Here is a 19,810-nt window from a genome sequence, read left to right on the forward strand (position 1 = left end):
ACCTTGGTGCTGGGACAGTAGGTTGTACCAGGCTGGAAGTTTGATGGGATTGCACACCGCCATCCTGCGTAGGTGTGGGAACCACGGTTGTCTTGCCCACATGGGAGCAACTAGGACGAGCGTCATCGACTCTGTTCATCTTGTTCACCACCTTCTTGATGAGAGGAGTTGGTGGAAAAGCATACGCAAACATCCCTGACCAGTTCATCCACAGGGCGTTCCCCCTGGGAGTCTGGTTGGAGAAACCTGGATGCAAATCCTGGGCATTGTCTGTTTTCGCTTGTGGCGAATAAGTCTATAGTGGGGAAACCCCACTGAGAGAAGATATCTTCTACGACCTCTCTGTGTAGAACCCATTCGTGTTCCTCTGGGAGGGAGTCTCTGCTCAGAGCATCCGCTAGGGAATTGAGCTCCCCTGGAACATGTTGTGATGACAGGAAGATGTTCCGTCTGAGTGCCCATATCCAGATTTTCTGGGCAAGCTTGGACAGATTTGGCGAACGAGTCCCTCCTTGCTTGTTCAGGTAGAACATGGCTGTTGTGCTGTCCGTCCGGATTTGCACTGACAGGTTTAGTAGGTGGGGCTCGAACGCTTGAAGCGCTGTGAATACTGCCAGAAGCTCTAGCAGGTTGATGTGGTTCTTGGCCAGTGAGGGAGACCAGAGACCCTGAGCTGTGTGGTGGAGATGGTGAGCTCCCCATCCCGTCAGACATCCATCGGTAGTGACTACTGCCTGTACTCCGGGATCGTAAAAGGGTTTTCCCTGTGCAAGATTCTCTCTTGTCCACCAGTGAAGGCTTTGTACTAGTGTTGGCGAAACGACCACTAGATCGTCCCACTGACCACTTGCCTGAGACCACTGTTTCACCAACCATTCCTGCATGGGACGCATGCACATGCGCGCGTGGGGAACCAGGTAAATACATGACCCCATCATGTCCAGTAAACGCATTGCTTTGCGTACCGTTATTTGGTGACCGGACTGATATTGCGGAATCTGCAGTAGTATATTCCGAATTCTTTCCTCTGAAGGAAAGGTCAACCCCTCTTGAGTATCTAGGATTGCTCCTAGGAACTGTTTTGGAGGTGCTTGGCACCAGGCTTGACTTTTTCTCGTTGATTGAGAAGCCTAACTCGTGGAGGAGGTCGATAGTCCTTTGAATGTTTGTCCTGCAAATTACTGGGGTTTCCCCCGTTATGAGCCAGTCGTCCAGATAAGGGTACACCGGGATTGCCTCCCTGCGTAGGTGTGCAGCCGCCACTGCCAGTCCCTTGGTGAATACCCGTGGTGCCGAAGCTATTCCGAAGGGCAGTACCTTGAATTGGTAGTGCCGACTGTCCACCTTGAAGCGCAAGTACTTTCTGTGCGCTGGAAACATGGAAATATGAAAATAAGCATCTTTCATATCCAAGGTTGCCATGTAATCCCCCTTTTTTTAGGAGGGGGATTACCTCTTATAGCGTAGTCATACGAAACTTTTGGGGCTTGACATACTTGTTGGCAGGCTGTAAATCCAATACTGGGCGCATTGTCAAATCTTTCTTTGGCACAAGGAAGTAAGTTGAATAAAAACCCTTGTTTACCTGGTGTCCTGGGACGAGTTCTATCGCGTCCTTTTCTAGCAGAATGGCGATCTCCTCGAGGAGAATCTTTTGATGTTCTAAAGAGTGTACTCTTTGTCGTGGAGGATGGTTCCGGGGACGCTTCAGTAGTTCTATACAGTACCCTGTGGATACTGTTGACAGCACCCATCTGTCTGATGTGATCCCTTCTCAAGCCTGGGTGAAGTTGGAAATGCGTCCCCCTACTGGGGTTGCGTGAGAAGGGACCCTGAACTGAGCGTCACTGCTTTGGTGGAGGCGTGCCGCCTCCTTTGCTGGGGCTGCCTCTGCCTTTACCACAACCTCTCCTATTACCCCTGCCGTAACCCTGGGTAGACTGTTGGCTGTTGTTCCACTGTGTACCCTGCCCCTGGGAATAGTTAGATCCTCTCTGGGAATTTTGGCCGCGTGAGCGACGAAAATTACTATTCGCTCTCTGGTTAGGGGGTTTATTGGTTAACTGGCCAAGGGACTTGAGTGTCTCGTATTCGTCCTTGGCATTCTTCAGTGCGTCCTCGACCGCCTTACCAAACAACAGATCGGCTTCCACCGGTTTGTCCAACAACGATGCCTGGGTTTCTGCCTTAAAATCAGACTGCCGTAACCACGCATGTCTCTTGATAACAGTGCCTTCTGCTATCAATCTGCCTGCGTTGTCCGCGGCGTCAAAGGTTGCTTTCAAAATGCAACCAGACACGGCTCTACCCTCTGCGGAAATCCGAGCTAACTGGCCCTTTAGAGGTTCTGGAGCAGAGGGTATGAGTGCCGCGACTTCTTCCCACTGATGGCAGTTGTAGCTGGCCAACAGGGTGGTGGAGTTTGCAATCCTTGCTTGATAGGCGGACGTTGAGGCTACTTTCCTGCCGAAACCATATAGTTTTTTGCTCTCCTTGTCGGGAGGAGCTTCGGACGATGACAAGGGTGTTCCAGCCCTCTTACGAGTGTTAGTGACAACTAGGGAGTCTGGCTTCAGATGTCCTCTTATATAGAGAGGATAAGACTGGGCTGACCTGAAATGTTTTTCAACCCTGGGATTGACTGCTCTGGTGAGGTTCGGGTTCACCAGGGACGGGTCTATTCTTCGCTGAATGGACTTAAGGATAGGGATGGTCTGGGCAACAGGCCTCCTTTCTCCCACTAACTCTTCTGCGAAGTCCCTCTCCTCCTGGACACCGTGGGTGTCAATATGGAAATGTCCTGCTGCACGTGCGAGAACCAGGTTTAGGAGGGGTTGGTTATCGACAGGGGAGTCGGTAACCAGGGCTTTGTTTTCTACTGGGGAATCTACTCTGTAGGTTTCAGGGTCTTCCTCTTCCTGGTCCTCATCATCCTCATAGTAGCCCGTCCCGGTTTGCTCTTCTATCATGCCAAATTCTTGGTCCTCACCAAAGGAAGCCTCTCCTTGATACAGTGAGTATGGTCGTGAGTATGGTTGTACCTCGAAGGGGTCTGTAGACCTCATCGATGTCTCAAACCGGGGCTTCTTACTAGGGGGGATAGGATTGTTAGAGCCTGAGGGTGTCGCCCCTTGTGGATCATACGAAAAGAAATTGTCTGGATTTTTATCGTAAAAGTCAGCCAAAGAAGACATCCTTGACATGACCCTATCTATGTCTTCACTCGACCATTTTTTGGAACTGGGAATGACTCTCTCAGCAAGTCTCAGGGATTTATCTTGCGTAGATTTGCTGGTTTTAGACATATCAGCAGACCTGGTCTTGTCTGTCTGTTTAGGGGGAGTGGTGTGTTTCACAGGTGTGGAAGAGTGCAAAGGCTGCTTCTTCTGCTGTTTTCCCCCCTCCCCGTGAGTGGAAAAATGTTTTCCCTGTCCTTTTGTGGCTCCGGAGGTTTTCGACGCCTGGCGTCGAGGATCAGGGGTAGAGTCCCTGTCCTTCGAGCGTGGGGCCTCGCTGATCTTGTCTGCGGGCTCCGACTCCTTGAGCGCGGCCTGGGGGTGGAAGTCGTCCTCGTCCTCCGACGATCGAACTTCTGTTAGCCTAGGGAGTGAGGCACTCTTGGTAAGAGTGGAAGATTGCCTGGAGTCATGTGGCGATCTCGATCGAGAACGCCCAGAGGACACCGAATCGGACCGTTCTCTATGTGCCTCTTTCCGAGAACTCAACGTCGTTGAGTCTCGGTTGGACTTTGTGTGCTTAGTGTGTGTGGTGTGTGAAGCGCTTGTGTCGCCGGGGAACTTCCCCATAGCCGGCCTGCCGGAAGACCTTCCGAGGTCAGGGACCTGCGCTCGGCTGTCTTTCGACGCCGTAATGCCCTCGCCGTCCGAAAGTACAGCGTCGCTGCCGTCGCTGAAGGCGCCCTCCGCTGCCATGGCCGCCTGCCTGGCGTGGTGGGCCCAACGCTTCGTCGAACGGTCCTTAAGTGTCTTAGGTTTAAACCTACTACACGCTCTGCAGTTCGCTTCGGGGTGGTCCCTCGGCAAGCAGAGATTGCACGTGCCGTGCCTGTCGACCCAAGGGTATTTGCGATTGCACTTGGGGCACAATTGAAAAGTGGTACCCTCCATACGCCATTGAGGCAGCGGGCTGTTAAGTGTAGGAAATGTATAAGGTGTACCTATATACCAAGAGTGTAGAGTATGTCCAACCCCCCACTCTCCCTACTTGCAGGGCCGAGGCCAGAGGCCTTCCAAGGCCCGGGCCGAGGCCAGAGGCCTTCCGAGGCCCAAATCCGTCGTGCAGCAGCCGACGGTCGATTTCTTCTCCAGCCGGCGTCGAGTGTCGAAGTTCAACGTTGGGATGGGGAAGGATGTAAATAAATGAATATTTTAGCAAAAGTATGGCTAAGGCCAGGGGACTCCGCAAAATGCTTCCGACCAGTATGGCGGAAAAAAACAATCTGAGGATCCTAGACGCGTGAGGGATCTTGGGTACAGTGGACGTCACACTAGGGATAGTATTACTGGCACGCCTTGTGTCGACGCCCATTTTCGAGTTTCGAAAAACAAACTGTAATACTCCGCGGCTTCCACTAGATGTCGGCCTATGCACAGCATGTGATCTAAGCAGATTCCACAAGCCTCAGAAATATATATATACACACATATATGTATATATATATGGGATACATTACTCACCATAATCGTATTACTGATGCTTGTATCTGCTTAGATTCACGTGCTGTCCATAGGCTGACATCTAGTGGAAGCTGCAGAGTATTACAGTTTGTTTTTCGAAACTCGAAAATGGGCGTCAACACAGGGCTTGCCAGCAATACTATCCCTAGTGTGACGTCCACTGTACCCATGATCCCTCACGCATGTAGGACCCTCAGATTGTATTTTTTCTGACATGAGGTAGCATGAGGGGCAGCGTGAGTACCGAAGATCCAAGCAGATAGATAGAAAGATAAGACTACAAGCATCCATGCGCCTTCTCTCAGAGGGGGTGGGGAGGGCGGGCGCATGTGAATCTAAGCAGATACAAGCATCAGAAATACGATTACGGTGAGTAATGTATCCCTTCTGAGGCTTGTGGAATCTGCTTAGATCACATGCTGTGCATAGATTAGCGAGCAGTGTTAGAAGAAGGAGGTGGGATGTGAGAAGGATCATGAGTAAATAAATGTCTTAGAACCGCTTGTCCCACTTCAGTATCTGTCTTGGAATGAGTGTCTATGCAGTAGTGCTGAGTAAAAGTGTGAATAGAGCTCCATGTAGTTGCTTTGCAAATGGTGTCAAGCTGGAACATTTGCAATGAAATCCAGAGTGGCCCCAATGCCTCTTGTAGAGTGGGCTCTTGGCGTAAAGGGCAGAGTCTTTTCAGAAAGGGAGTAACATAGCTGGATACAATTAACTATCCACTTGGAGATGGCACCTTTAGAGACGCAATCTCCTTCTCTGCCTGTAGCTACGGAGACGAACAGTTGGTCTGTTTTCCTTAGCGGCCTGGTCTTGTTTACATAGTAGAGGACCGCTCTTCGCACATCTAGAGTGTGTAGTTTCACCTCAGCAGAGCTTTTGGGTTCTTGGAAGAAGGACGGAAGCTCAATGGACTGGTTAACGTGGAATTTAGAAATGAACGTAGGTGAGAACCTAGGGTGTGTTCCTAGAACCAGTTTATCCTTATGAACAGTAAAGAAAGGATCCTGCACGGACAGAGCCCGAATTTCACTGACCCTTCTTATGGATGTAATGGCTACTAAGAAGGCAGTTTTATAGGTCAGGTGTTTGAGACTGGCTTTATGCATGGGTTCAAAGGGTGGGCCCATGAGTTTAGCAAGCACCACATTAAGGTCCAATCCAGGTGGTGGGTTTGAAATTGGAGGGTGGAGTCTCTTTATCCCTTCCATGAAGGCTTTAACCACTGGTACCTTCCACCACGAAACCTTGTTGTGGGAGGTGGTGTAGGCTGACAGCGCTGCCAGGTGTACCTTGAGTGAGTTAAATACCAACCCTGCATCCAGCAGGTGGAGCATGTATGTGACAATATTGGAAGGAGTGCAATCAACCGGGTTGATTTGCTTATTCTGGCACCAGATAACAAATCTTTTCCATTTATCAAAGTAACAGTGCCTCGTGTTAGGTTTCCTAGATTCCTTTAGGATGTTCATACATCTCTATGGTAAGTTGAGATGTCCAAACTCTATGACTTCAGGAGCCATGCTGGCAGGTTCATTGAGCTAGGTTGAGGATGCACTGTTTGACCTTGGTGCTGGGACAGTAGGGTTGTACCAGCACGAGAGTCTGATGGGTCGCACACCGCTAGTCTGCGTAGGTGTGGGAACCACGGTTGCCTCGCCCACATGCAAGCAACTAGGATGAGTTACATCGATTCCCTGCGCATCTTGTTGACCAATTTCCTCATGAGAGGGGTTGGTGGAAAAGCGTAGGCAAACATTCCTGACCAGTTCACCCACAGGGTGTTCCCCTTGGAGTCTGGCTGAGGGAACCTGGATGCGAATTCTGGGCGTTGCCTGTTTTCGCTTGTGGCGAATAGGTCTGTAGTGGGGAAACCCCACTGTGAGAAGATGTCTTCTACGACTTCTCTCAGTAGACACCATTCGTGTTCTTCTGGGAGGGGATCTCTGCTCAAAGCGTCCGCTAGCGAATTGAGATCCCCTGGAACATGTTGAGATGACAGGTAAATGTTCCGTCTGAGTGCCCATATCCAAATTTTCTAGGCAAGCTTGGACAGATTTGCCGGACAAGTCCCTCCCTGTTTGTTTAGGTAAAACATCTCTGTTGTGCTGTCTGTCAGGATCCGCACTGACAGGTTCAACAGGTGGGGCTCGAACGCTTGAAGCCCTCTGAATACTGCCAGAAGCTCTAGCAGATTGATATGATTCTTGGCTACTGTGTGAGACCAGAGACCCTGAGCTGTGCAGTGAAGGAGGTGTGCTCCCCACCCTGACAGGGATGCATCTGTTGTGACTACAGCCTGTACCTCTGGATCGTAAAAGTAGTTTCCCCTTTGACAGGTTCTCTCTTGTCCACCAGTGAAGACTTTGTACAAGTGTACAAGTGTTGGCGAAACGACCACTAGATCGTCCCACTGACCACTTGCCTGAGACCACTGTTTCGCCAACCATTCTTGCATGGGTCGCATGCGCAGGCCCGCGTGGGGGACCAGGTAAATACATGACGCCATCATGCCTAGCAAACACATCGCTTGGCGCACCCTTATCTGGCAACCGGGCTGGTATAGAGGAATTTGCAGTAGTAGATTCCAAATTCTTTCCTCTGATGGAAAGGCCAAGCCCTCTTGAGTGTTTAAGACAGCTCCTAGGAACTGTTTGGAGTTGCTTGGCACCAGACTTGATTTTTTCTCGTTTACGGAGAAACCCAATTCGAAGAGGAGGTCAATCTTTCTTTGAATGTTTGACCTGCAAATTACTGGGGTCTCTCACGTGATGAGCCAGTCGTCCAGGTAAGGGTACACTGGGATTGCCTCCCTGCGTAGGTGTGCCGCCACCACAGCCAGTACCTTGGTGAATACCCTTGGACCCGAGGCTGTACCGAAGGGCAGCACCTTGAACTGGTAGTGCTGACTGCCCACCTAGAAGCACAAGAATGTTCTTGTGTGTGCTGGGAACAATAGGCATCTTTCATATCCAATGTTGCCATGTAATCCCCCTTTTTTAGGAGGGGGATTACCTCTTGCAGAGTAGTAATGCAAAACTTCTGGGGCTTAACATACTTGTTTGCAGGGCCTAAGTCAAATGCTGGACGCATTGTCAAATCTTTCTTTGGAACAAGGAAGTAAGTTGAATAAATACCCTTGTTTACCTGGTTGCCCGGGACGAGTTCTATCGCTTCCTTTGCTAGAAGATTGACTCTCTCCTCGAGCAGGATCTTTTGGTGGTCCAAGGAATGTATCTTTTGACATGGAGGGTGGTTTCGGGGACGCTCGAGGAGTTCTACGCAGTATCCTGCGGACACTGTGGACAGCACCCATCTGCCCGATGTGATCCCTTCCCAAGCTTGGGTGAAGTCGGAAATGCGTCCCCCTACAGGGGATGCGTGAGAAGGGACCCTGAGCGCAGCGTCACTGTTTTGCGGGAGGCGTGCCGCCTCTGCTGGGGCTGCCTCTACCTCTACCACGGCTCCTCTTGTTTCCTCTGCCGTAACTTTGGGTAGTCTGCTGGTTGTTTCCCCATGTTGTACCCTGCCCCTGTGTATAATTGGAGCCCCTTTGTGAATTTTGGCCGCGTGGGTGACGAAAATTACCATTGCCTCTTTGATTAGGGGGCTTGTTGGTGAACTGTCCCAGGGATTTCAGAGTATCATACTCATCTTTGGCAGTTTTTAATGCGTCCTCTACCGCTTTGCCAAACAGTAGATTAGGTTCCACCGGCATGTCGATTAAGGATATTTGTGTCTCGGGTTTAAACCCTGACTGTCTTAACCAAGCATGCCTTTTAATGACAGTGCTCTCTGCTATTAGCCTGCCTGCGTTATCTGCGGCATCAAAGGTTGCCTTAAGGATGCAACCGGACATGGCTCTTCCCTCCGACGCGACCTGGGCCAACTGGCCCTTTAATGGTTCTGGTGCGGAGTCAATGAGGGCAGCTACCTGCTCCCACTGGTGGCAATTGTACCTTTCCAGCAGAGTGGTGGGTTTGGCAATCCTTGCCTGGTAAGCGCAAGTGGAGGCTACCTTCCTTCCCAACCCGTACATTTTCTTGCTCTCTTTGTCTGGGGGGGGCCTCAGATGATGACAGAGGTGTCCCTGCCCTCTTCCGGGTGTTAGTAACTACCAAGGAGTCAGGCTTCAGTTGACCCCTTATGTAAAGCGGGTCTGATTGGGCTGCCCTGAACAATTTCTCAATTCTGGGGTTTACTGCCCTGGTGAGGTTAGGAGTAAGAAGGGAAGGATCAATTCGCCGTTGGATGGACTTGAGAATTGGAATGGCTTGGGCAAATGGGTTTCTTTTCTCCCACTAGTTCCTTAGCAAAGTCCCTCTCCTACTGTGCCCCTGAGTGTCTATGCGGAAGTGCTCTGCCGCTCTAGTCAAGACCTCATTTAGGAGGGGCTGGTTGTCACCTGGAGAGTCGGTAACTTGAGGTTCTTTGTCGACAGGGGAGTCTATTCTGTAGACTTTTGGGTCATCTTGGTCCTCGTCGTCCCCATAATAGTCCACCCCAGTTTGTTCGTCCAACGTTACCAAGTCTGGATCCTCATCCTGTTGTGGATCCTCACTATACTGGGTGTAAGGCTGGATGTAAAAAGGGTCTGAAGTCAGACCTTGCATTGGAGTATCAAACCAAGGTTTTTTACCAGGGGGCTGCGGGTCCCTAGATCCTGAAGGAGAAGCACCATCAGGGGTATAGCTGAGGAAGTGTTCTGGGTTCTTGGAGTAGAAGTCTGCTAGTCAGGACATTCTAGTCATAACCCTGTCTATATCTTCACTGGTCCATTTTTTGGAGCTGGGAATGACCATTTGTTGAGAGGGTTCCCCTTCTATTCCTTGTCTGGACCTATGGGCCTGTACAGGGGTCTTGGATAAATGCTTATCTGAAGACTTGGAACTGTCTTTAGATAACTGTGGTGCAGAAGAAGAGTGAGATGGTTTTTTCTGCTGTTTACCCCCTTCCCCATGACTAGAAGAGTGTTTTTCTGATGTTTTCACCTTCTCATTGCTTTTTGACACCTGGCGGGAGTAGTGTCCCTTTCCTTTGAGAGAGGACGTCGGGACTCGGAAGCAGCTGCCGAATGGTCTGCCGGAGCAGACTCCTGGTGTGCGGCCTGGGGCTAGCGGTCGGTTTCGTCTTCTGACGAGCGTACCTCCATGACTTTGGTGAGTTAGGCACCTTTGGCAACTGTGGACGGTTGCCTGGTGTCATGCGGCGATCTTGACCGAGAACGCCCAGAGGACACCGATTCGGTGGACCGCTCTCTGCGTGCCTCTTTCCGAGAACTCGACACACGCGTCGAGTCTCAGTTGGACTTTCAGTGTTTAGGTGTAGAAGTGGTGTGGGTAGCGCTCGTGTCGCCGGGTGTGCTCCCCATAACTGCCCTGCCGGACAATCTTCCGTGGTCGGGGACTTGCGCTTGGGCATCTTTCGACACCTCCTTGCCCTCACCGTCCGAAAGTACAGCGTCGCTGCCATCACTAAAGGTGCCCTCCGCTTCCATGGCCTCGAGTTGCCTGGCGTGGTGGGCCCAACATTTGGTTGAGCGGTCCTTTAGTGTTTTAGCCTTGAACCGGCTACACGCTCTGCAGTTCACCTCGGGGTGATCCCTCGGCAAGCAGAGGTTACAGGTGGTGTGTTTGTCAACCCAAGGATACTTGCAGTTGCACTTGGGGCAAAATTTAAAAGGGGTACCCTCCATATGCACCCTGTGGCAGCGGGCTAGTGTGTGTAGAGTATGTTTACACCCCCACCCACTCTCCCTACTTGCAGGGCTGACGCCAGAGGCCTTCCAAGGCCCGGGACGAGGCCAGAGGCCTTCGTCCATCGTGCAGCTCTCGACGGTTGTTTGTTCTCCGGACCGGCGTCGATCTTCGAACTTCGATGTCTCGACATGGGAGTAGAAGAACGGGGAAATGATATATTTTGCAAAATATGGCTGAAAGCCAGGGAACTCGGCGCAATGCTTCCGACAAGTACGCGGAGGGTCCTACACGCGTGAGGGATCATGGGTACAGTGGACGTCACACTAAGGATAGTATTACTGGCACGCCCTGTGTCGACGCCCATTTTTGAGTTTCAAAAAACAAACTGTAATACTCCGCAGCTTCCACTAGATGTCGGCCTATGCACAGCATGTGATCTAAGCAGATTCCACAAGCCTCAGAAATATATATTTATTTATTTTCCAGCTAATCAGGGGGAATTTTAATGAAACTACAGTGGGGTCTATGCCATGTTGCACAGCTGTTGGGCAATTTTCTGTTTTTACAAAAAGCATACTAGTTAGGAACATGTTATTTATTAACCATATTCCTAATTTCACCCTCCACCAGGACGCCAACTCTCGCATGCAGGATATGTTAAAAGCAGCCAGGAACACGTTAGCTTGCCCTTACAATTACCTAAATTTCAGATGGAAGAATTTTATATCACCAAAACCGCCTTGAAATTATCTACAAAACAAAACATACATGTTTACAGTGTGATTTGTAGCTTCTGAGGAAAAGCCACAATTGGAACAGTCCATTTAAAAAAGGGAATCTTCAGATGTGCAAATATGAGGTTCCCATTCTACAGGCCATTTGTCTCTATGTGCCAGCCTGTTTGATTGATTTCTTTGTTGTTTGAGGTGTAGGGTGCAGATCTTAAATGCGGGATGCATTTGCTACACAGAGATCGACCACTGCAGACATCTGTCATCCTGTCCTCTTATCTGAAAAGCTTCTATGTTCCTGTATTTTTTCCCTCTAGAGTTCAGTCTTAATTGTAGCCCCTATGTTCACACCTCCCCCCTACTTTGGCCATGCACCAGACTGAGCATTTGGCCTGCTCAGAACTGCCCTTAGAGACAGTAGGTCTAGGGAAATTACGTTTTCAATACCTCTTAGCAGGACACGCTGTATTGCAGTTGTAAACAGTTTGGATGCCAACCAGGTTTTCAGTGTGAGAGTTCTTTGTGAAGTTTGCCAAGTGGGCCACCATTTGTCCTGGGCTGAAATGGACTCACATACTGCATTTTCTAACATCAGCCTTGATTCCTTGACATACAGTATGTTTTCAGGGTGCACTTTGCTTTTTTGCTGAAAGAACAGGGCTGTTTCTTTCAGTCATTAATAAAATACACTTTTAATTATCTGCCGTTCGTTTTTTCGTACTGAAAAGTGAGTCTGAATTGTCACAGTGCACAGCCTTTTGATGGGTGGCAGTCTCAGTGAAAATGCTGCATTTCATTTCTCAGCCAGTAATGTGATGTGCTTTTCCAAACTGCACTTGGATTACATTTTTGTTATATCCTTTTTTGGATTTCCCTTGCAGAAATACATCTGCATAGTCTGCCTAAATAGGCCATTGGGAACTTTTCATGGCAACCAAGCAGGCTTTTCTTTTGAAATGTTTTGCCGGTATGTTGTACGTGAAACAATCTACCTTACTTTTTGTCAACACACACACAGTGTCTTTTCCCGGACATCTTTATGTGGCTATGGGGACATGTCTCTCATGTCTTTCTTTAACTTACAAAACACACATGCAAAGCCGTGTTTGTGTCAGCGTTTAAAAATCCAGTTTTTCATGTAAAAGGGAAGTTTGCATTTCTTCTTCCTTTGTGAATTAAAATGCTGCTTTTCCTTTGACAATGACAGGTAGGCCTTTTTCACCTGTCCCTTCAGTTCCGTTGGTTTGGGGCCTTTGATTACACCCCACAGAAAGCTGGGGCGTTTTGGCCCTCATTGCTGCTAGCATTCAGTACAGTAAAGGTCATCGATCACTAGTTGCCTATAAAAGGGATAGAGAAGCCGGGGCTATGGAGGTGGGAATCCCACAGGAGATGAGGGAGGGACAGCCATTATTAGTGCCCTACTGCCCTTACAGATTAACAAATGTCAGCATCATTTGAATTGTGCAGATTGTGTGAAAGGTACGTGAATGGTCTGTGCCAGAACTGTTGAATAAGTCAATTTTAGCAGGAATTCAATAAACATTGGTAATTTATTTACACAATTAATGTGATTGCTACTGTTTCTATAAGAACAATGGTGCCAACATCATCAAATTGGAGGCAGGTGCTTATGTTTCTTCCGTACCCGGGCTTTATCAAGCCACAGTAGCTTGTATAGAATTAATAACCAAGTATCTGTACTTATTCCCAAATCTTGATATCGTTGATAATATTAACATTCATTCTAACATTGTTTCATCACAACATTATCATTTTTTATCTAAACATATTTTCATTGTTACATCACACTGATTTAGTGGTCACAATTTTTCTTGCATTTACTTTGCAAACATGAATTCACTATAGGTTGTTGTCCATAATTGATGGATAATCTATCATTATCCTGTAATTAATCTAATATCCTGTAGGATGGTTGAATTTCTTCCTCCATGTTCATATTATTATTGATAAGTCAGAATAGCAGTTCATACATTTCTTTTCTTAAATTCCATGTACGAAGGATTGTTGATCTGTTTATTAATTAATTCTTGGTGGTGTGACAAACCTCGTTAGGTGTGGGCTCTGGCTGGATCTGTAGATACTGTAGATTAATAGATTAGTATCTGTAGATAGTGCCTCCACCTGGTACCCCAACTGGGCTGACCAGCTACCAGCTCAGAGCCTGCTGCCACTTCACCTCTGCCTTGATAAAGACTACGGTCGAAACGCTCGTCAGCTTTTTGTTTCACCACCTCTGGCTTGAAATGCCACATTGACCATGCTGGTTCTATACACCAATAAAACAACATGCCTATAACCCAAAGACTGGACTATCACTACAATTCTAACAAATAGCAGAATTGCTAAGATTGGACCTACAGATCCAGCCAGCACCCACACCTAACAAGGTTTGTCACACCACCAAGCATCAAATTACTTGGTAACCCAGGAGTTGGTCCCCAGACAAACCATGTGCCATGCTGCAGGCAAAACTACCACCACCAATAGAAGGTGCGCAGGTGACCGGCTGTCCCGATCCTAAAACTCCCAAACTTTTGAAACTTCTGTTTATTAATGAATCCTTTGTAGTTGGATGTGTCTTAATTTTTATATCTGTTAAACTTGTGAGGCTGGTGATCCCTCCACGTTTTCTTATTGCTGGTTCAGTATTTTCATTACAATTCTTATGGTTCCCTTGGATGGTTATTCTGCAATCTTGTTTTCAACTTTATTTCAGTATAGTGGTGCTCCGCATGTGTGATAGATTTGAATTGTGTACAATAAAACTCCTTGCGCTATCTTCTGGAGTATTGGTATTCTTAAGGTCATCGGTTACAATGATTACATTCCCGCAAAATTGGGTTCTGCGGGCCAATAAGCATGCATTTGTGACTATTCGCATGATGTAGGGTGCTTTGTAAATGCTGCATTTTCCCACTCTGCACACAGCAGTAAGCAAAGACAGATTCCACCAAGTTTATCCAGCAGACCAAAGTTCCTTCCATGTCAAAGAAAGAGGAGAGAGACTAGCATGCCCATGCACTGTAGGCAGCAAGCAGGCGGACTGCACTTCCACTTCCAGTTTTTCTCTTGTAGCTGTCCTGGAAGTGAGACCGACTACATCCTTGTGAGTCAGAGAATCTGGATGCATCCTGTGGTCTGTTTGAACCTCACATTTCTTTCATAATTAAATATAGGTAACACATTTAATAGAGCAATTTAGTGAAGTACTGCTGCTGAACTTTAAAAAAATTATTCTAGGGGGTGATGGATGCTGGACCACAAAAATGTAGATTTAATTTTGGGTGCACTCTGTAAAGGACAAAAGAGGAGGCAGACAGGCAATGGCAGATTGCATCTATTTTTCATGCTAAATGTAATTTGTCTATGGGAGAGGGGCACCTCCCAGTTTAACAGGACCCTACTCAAATATAACCAAATGTAGTCTATCCACATGGCACAGCATACGGTGCAAGCAGCACTGCTATTTTGCGTTATTAGTAATCCAAGGTAGAAGGGAAGGCTGTGTGGTAAATGCAGAATTGCCTGCACTAGGCCAAAAATCGTGAGACAAGAAAAATCCCCAGCAATGCCCGAGCTCCCATGAGGACAGCCCACACCCCCAACCACCACAAAGCCTATTCGTTGTTCTAACAGTGTTGCAAAGATGTTCGAGAGGAATGGGCCCTACAAGGCCGCAATCACAGAACGGCGCCTGGTGTGCATGATATCTCACGCTGGTCAAAGCATGACCCAGCCCATCCCCAGGCGACCACAAGTTATAGCCCATATAAGTGACTAAAACTTAAGACCTCTGAATTCAATGGCACCAATTTCCCTTTGACCACCATCCCTAAAGTAACAGGTACTGTGATGTTCAAAGAGGCCGACAGGGCACATCGTTGAAGCGACAATGGTGTGATTTTAATAATCAATTTAATAAGCACAAAACGACAATGGGGGAAACAGTGAAAAGATTGTTTTCAGCAAGTTGTTTTCAGCAAGTAGGAGATTGTCTAACACTGCGAAAAATATATAATGTTATGTCCGATAGCACTAGTAAATCTGCCATCCTTGCAGGTATAGAATAATGAAAAGAGACGTACAATGAAAGTATGACACGTACTGGTTTGGATGTGATTGAGGATAATCATCATCCCGAGTTCACCAACTCATGGTATTCTTACATAAGTGGTGTGGGGAGAAATGCTTTGAATGGAAGCGGTTATGTGTGTTCACTCATTCCACATGCGTCAGGGGCGCCCAAGGTGTTAGTACTGCAACCAATTATAGAGGCATTAGTTCATCTTGCGCAATGCAGAATAAAAGGAACATTCCAGGCACATGATGTGCAACTGCAAATGGTGGGTGCAGATTTTGTAAAGTGCAAGGAAGATCCAAAAAACATCAAGTGTGTGGAGCTACCCTATCGGATGGTGAAAGGACGGACACATGTCAATAATAACTGAAAGGACATCAAACTACCTTGCTTGGCATAAGGACTGGTAACATATAGCAAGGAAAAGATAGCACAAGTGGAATCTTTCTGTGCGCAAATATGGACAGAGTATTTCACAAAGTTGACGTGGATTCCAAAAATGGAAAACCTGGTGCGAGTGCACAAGGAAGAAGAATATATACTTTGTTTCCACAGCAAGGGTACAGTTTTTGTCGGCTCAAACTTTGCAATAAGACTCGCTTGATAACAGATATGAAGAAAAGGACAGCGGCACTGATGGATTACTTCTGGGTCTGGGGCTGACAAGCTTACTTGCACCTCCCACCATCATGGAGGGGCTGTTGTTCGCTGGCCACATTTTACTCAGCGCTATTAGTACACTAAGAAGAACACCTGAAGGGGGAGCACTGCCTGCTGAGGGACCAACTAGTCTCACCACAGTCGAAAATGAAGATAAGGGCCTGTTGCCCACACAAGAGCTTCATATGCTGCCAGCAAAAGGACAGTTCCAACATCTGCAGAGGATGAAAAGATTGAATTACACATCCAAAAACTCTTCCAGATTGCTTGCTGAAATATCAAAAGAACACAGGCTCTTCAGCTCAGCAGAATCCTTTTTTGCATCTTTACTTTTACGAGGAGTGCAGGCTACAGCAAATGCCAAATGGTTGCAGATCGTAAAATGGGAACTGGCCCAACTCGCGAGCAACACAGAGAATGGGATTCAATGTGATCACGGTTGATTTGCGTGCATTGAGACTTATGAGGATGCAAAATCGTTTTGTGTTGGACATGTTAACAGCAATGGAGCAGATGCAAAGAACGCATCATCATCATCTCATCATCACAGGTGTCCATGGCCTCGGTGTTCGCATGAAGAAGGAGGGAGGAATACAGGACAGTGATTGGTTTGCTATGGAATTCAGTTGGGCCCTATCGTGGCTCTGGGTGGTTCATAAAGATGTTAATGCCCATCATTGTGTTCATCCTTATTATTTTCTGCACCTGCCAGCTGGCCCTTCGATGTTGTGCCAATGTGGCACCTAATAGTGCAATTGGTATCAATTGGGGTTCCAAAAGCACCTGGTAAAACAAAAATATTGAAGTACCAACTGATGTCCCAAAGGGTGGCTCCAAGTATGAAATGCTCCCTATCCCATATGGAGATGATGTTGATCATCTATACCACACTATAATTTCTCCACCCCCTGACCCAGAAAATTACACCAATGTTTGGGTGAACCTGGCGGGGGAGAGTGGATGCTTTTTTTATGACTTTTTTATGACTTGCTCAACTGAAGAGTATGCGCGTAGGGGGTAGGGTTTGCAGTCCGTGTGTAGGGCCTGGGTGCCAATAAAGGGAACTCAGCCATATGTGGAAGCAGAGACGGGGCAACTGGAGTGCAGAGGTATCCCAGAGTTTGTTACTGTAGAAGTAATGAAAGGGGGAATGTTAGGAAGGGGGCAGTCCCGTCCCAACCCCCTAGGTGGTTAGAATGAAGCAAGATGCATTTGAAGCACTATGATGGGCCGGGGGGGCGGTGAGAGGGACACCTCACAGTTTAACAGGACCCTACTCCAATATAACCAAATGTAGTCTATCCACATAGTACAGCATACGGCGCGAGCACCATTGCTATTTTGCGAAGACATCAGTAATCATAGGTAGAAGGGAAGGCTGCGCAGTATACGCGGAATTGCATGCACTAGGCCCAATATCGCGAGACAAGAGAATTCCCCAGCCATGCCCGAGCTCCCATGAGGACAGCCCAAACCCCCAACCGCCACAACACCTATTCATTGTTCTAACAGTGTTGCAAAGATGTTCGAGAGGGATAGGCCCTACAAGGTCGCGATCACAGACCAGCACCTGGTGTGCATGTTATCTAACACTGGCTAAAGCATGACCCGGCCCACCGGCAGGCGACCACGAGTTATAGCCCATATAACTGACAAAAACTTAAGACCTCTGAATTCCATGGCACCAGGTGCCCTTTGACCACCAACACCAAAGTAACAAGTCCTGAGATGTTCAAAGAGGACGGACAGGGCACATCGTTGAAGTGACAATTGTGTGATTTGTATTGCGAGGTACCGGGAGGGATCATTAATAGCTCAAAACGAGAGTGGAGACCTTGGAGCCGGATGGCGCGGAGGGGAGTGAGTGAAATAATGTGATGCTTATGAGCCAAAACAACATGGCTTCAGTCCGCTGCCATTTTGAACACTCACTTTTAATCTGACTAATAATGCTTAGGCCTTTTGGCAGGCTTTGCGAGCTCAGCAGAACACAGGGACAACTTGGTAGCGAAGACAGAGCAAGTTCACACAAATATTATTATTGAAGCAGCTCATAGTGTGGAATAGTTATGGTATTGTCCACTGAAGGATGAACTGGAAGGGAGTTGGAGTGCTTTGCAGGTGCAATGATAAGGAGCCCTGGGAATTAATGCGAGGAAAAGAGATGGCTTTATCCACTTTTGCATTCTTCACTTATGATCTGCTCTTCGGCCGAGGGCAGTCATAACGGAGGGAGGCAGGGAAAAGACCCCACAAGAATAAAGAGGCTGGTAAGCAGGAGAGCAGTTACAACTTGGATCGCCGGGTGAAGTAGTCCCGCTGGAAGGGAGGACGCTCCGCACCAGACCCTGTTATTGCACGTGAACTCTTTGCCTACCTGATGTGGGACTAAGCAGTGTTGTAGTGGCCAAGATGAAGGTGTCTTCAGTAACAGCGCTGACTGTGACATACATTCCTATCTATATCCCAATATAACTAACTATATGTTGACTTGTTTTATATTCCTATTCATGAGTAGCTAAGCATACCAAAGTATAGAGATATCTAAACTTGTGTCTGGTATAATAAACAGCCAATAACAAGCTTTTTATAATTATCTTCATTGGTTGTTATGAGTATTATTTTTTGCCTATCTGGGTCCAACTGTTTATTGTGCAGTAATGGCCGGGAACTGGTAGGTCTGAGGTGTTCCCCAAAGAGGACCAGGTAAGAGCACAACAAATGTGTGTGAGAAGGTTAGAGTGCCCCAAAACCTCCTTTGTGCCCTTCTTAGGGTCTGCCAAGTGTACGGTATGATTGTTAAAATAGTTTTATGGTAGGAGTATAAGTAATTTGTTTTCTGACCTACGATGTGAGAAGATGATGATCAATGCAGCACCCAAGTGATGGAAGACGGACGGACTGGCATCCCTTATGGGGAAGGTGGATCCTGTATCGGCACACACCAACCAGCCGCACAGGATTTTACCTTATCTAATTGTGTCATGTATGACAATGTTTTGCTTTATAAGCTTCTGCTTGTACTTTTCAGCAGAACATTCTTAGCAGCAGAGTCCTTTGCTGTTGCTCTCATCTGCATGTGAGATTATATCCTTACAAGATCGGCTTGGGCCGTTCTTCCCTAGCGGGTTGTATTCTCTCTGGTGTGAGCGTTCGGGGACTTGCCTTCAGGTGTCACAATAATTAATTAGTAAATTCAAACAGTTTCCCCAAAAATAACTTCATTTGTGTGAACTAATAACATGAAATGGCATGGAGCAATATTTTTCTCACTGAGATACCTTTGCAGACGTGGGCCGATCCTCAGGGTTTTCCTTCAGACAGTCTTTTATTACATTTTCTACTTCAGGCCATGGCGCGTAGTTGTATTCCTTTACTGGATCTGTAGCGTACAAAAACAAATGAAGTTGGCGTTATTGTCCAATTACATAAATAGGCACACTGACAGCTAAAGCAAACAGGTTGTGCTTTATATTCTACAGCGAGGCATACTTATTTTGTGTTGGACGCAGGTGTGCGCACTGCGATGCACATCCGCTCCATTTACCCACAAACGTCCATGGCACCACAAAGCTTTATACGTTTCAAACATTACTGAATCGGACATCTAGGAGCTACGTGTACTGCACATTTCCAGACTCCATCATAATAGGGTGATGAAATGGTTTAGGTGGGTGAAAGAAGCGGTCTGTTCTTTCATGTTCAAACTAAGCAGAAGGGCCAGCGCTGCGAGAGGACTACATGTTTTCATCGTGCTGGTTGTTCGCTTTTGGATTATAGATATATCTCTTGCAAAGCCTAGTGCAGTCAAAACCTAATGTTATGAGTGAAAATGGAAGGATGGCCTTCATGGATGGATGCAAAGATCATCTTCACACGCATGCTGGGCAGGCGCTCCGTGGCCCGCGTCACAGCAGG

General features: G+C 47.5%; 1 protein-coding gene across 1 annotated transcript in view; it reads right to left on the bottom strand.

Annotated features, from left to right (window-relative positions):
* The window catches only part of LRRK2 (leucine rich repeat kinase 2), a 2,398,611-nt gene that overhangs the window by 431,651 nt on the left and 1,947,150 nt on the right, over positions 1 to 19,810 (bottom strand). Inside the window, exon 43 of the mRNA XM_069629211.1 lies at positions 19,174 to 19,274. Within this exon, the coding sequence (XP_069485312.1) occupies positions 19,174 to 19,274 (101 nt within the window). The remainder of the gene's footprint in view (positions 1 to 19,173; positions 19,275 to 19,810) is intronic.

This window comes from Ambystoma mexicanum, chromosome 12 (assembly GCF_040938575.1).
Source record: "Ambystoma mexicanum isolate Mex_15411 chromosome 12, UKY_AmexF1_1, whole genome shotgun sequence".
NCBI classification, from domain to species: domain Eukaryota; kingdom Metazoa; phylum Chordata; class Amphibia; order Caudata; family Ambystomatidae; genus Ambystoma; species Ambystoma mexicanum.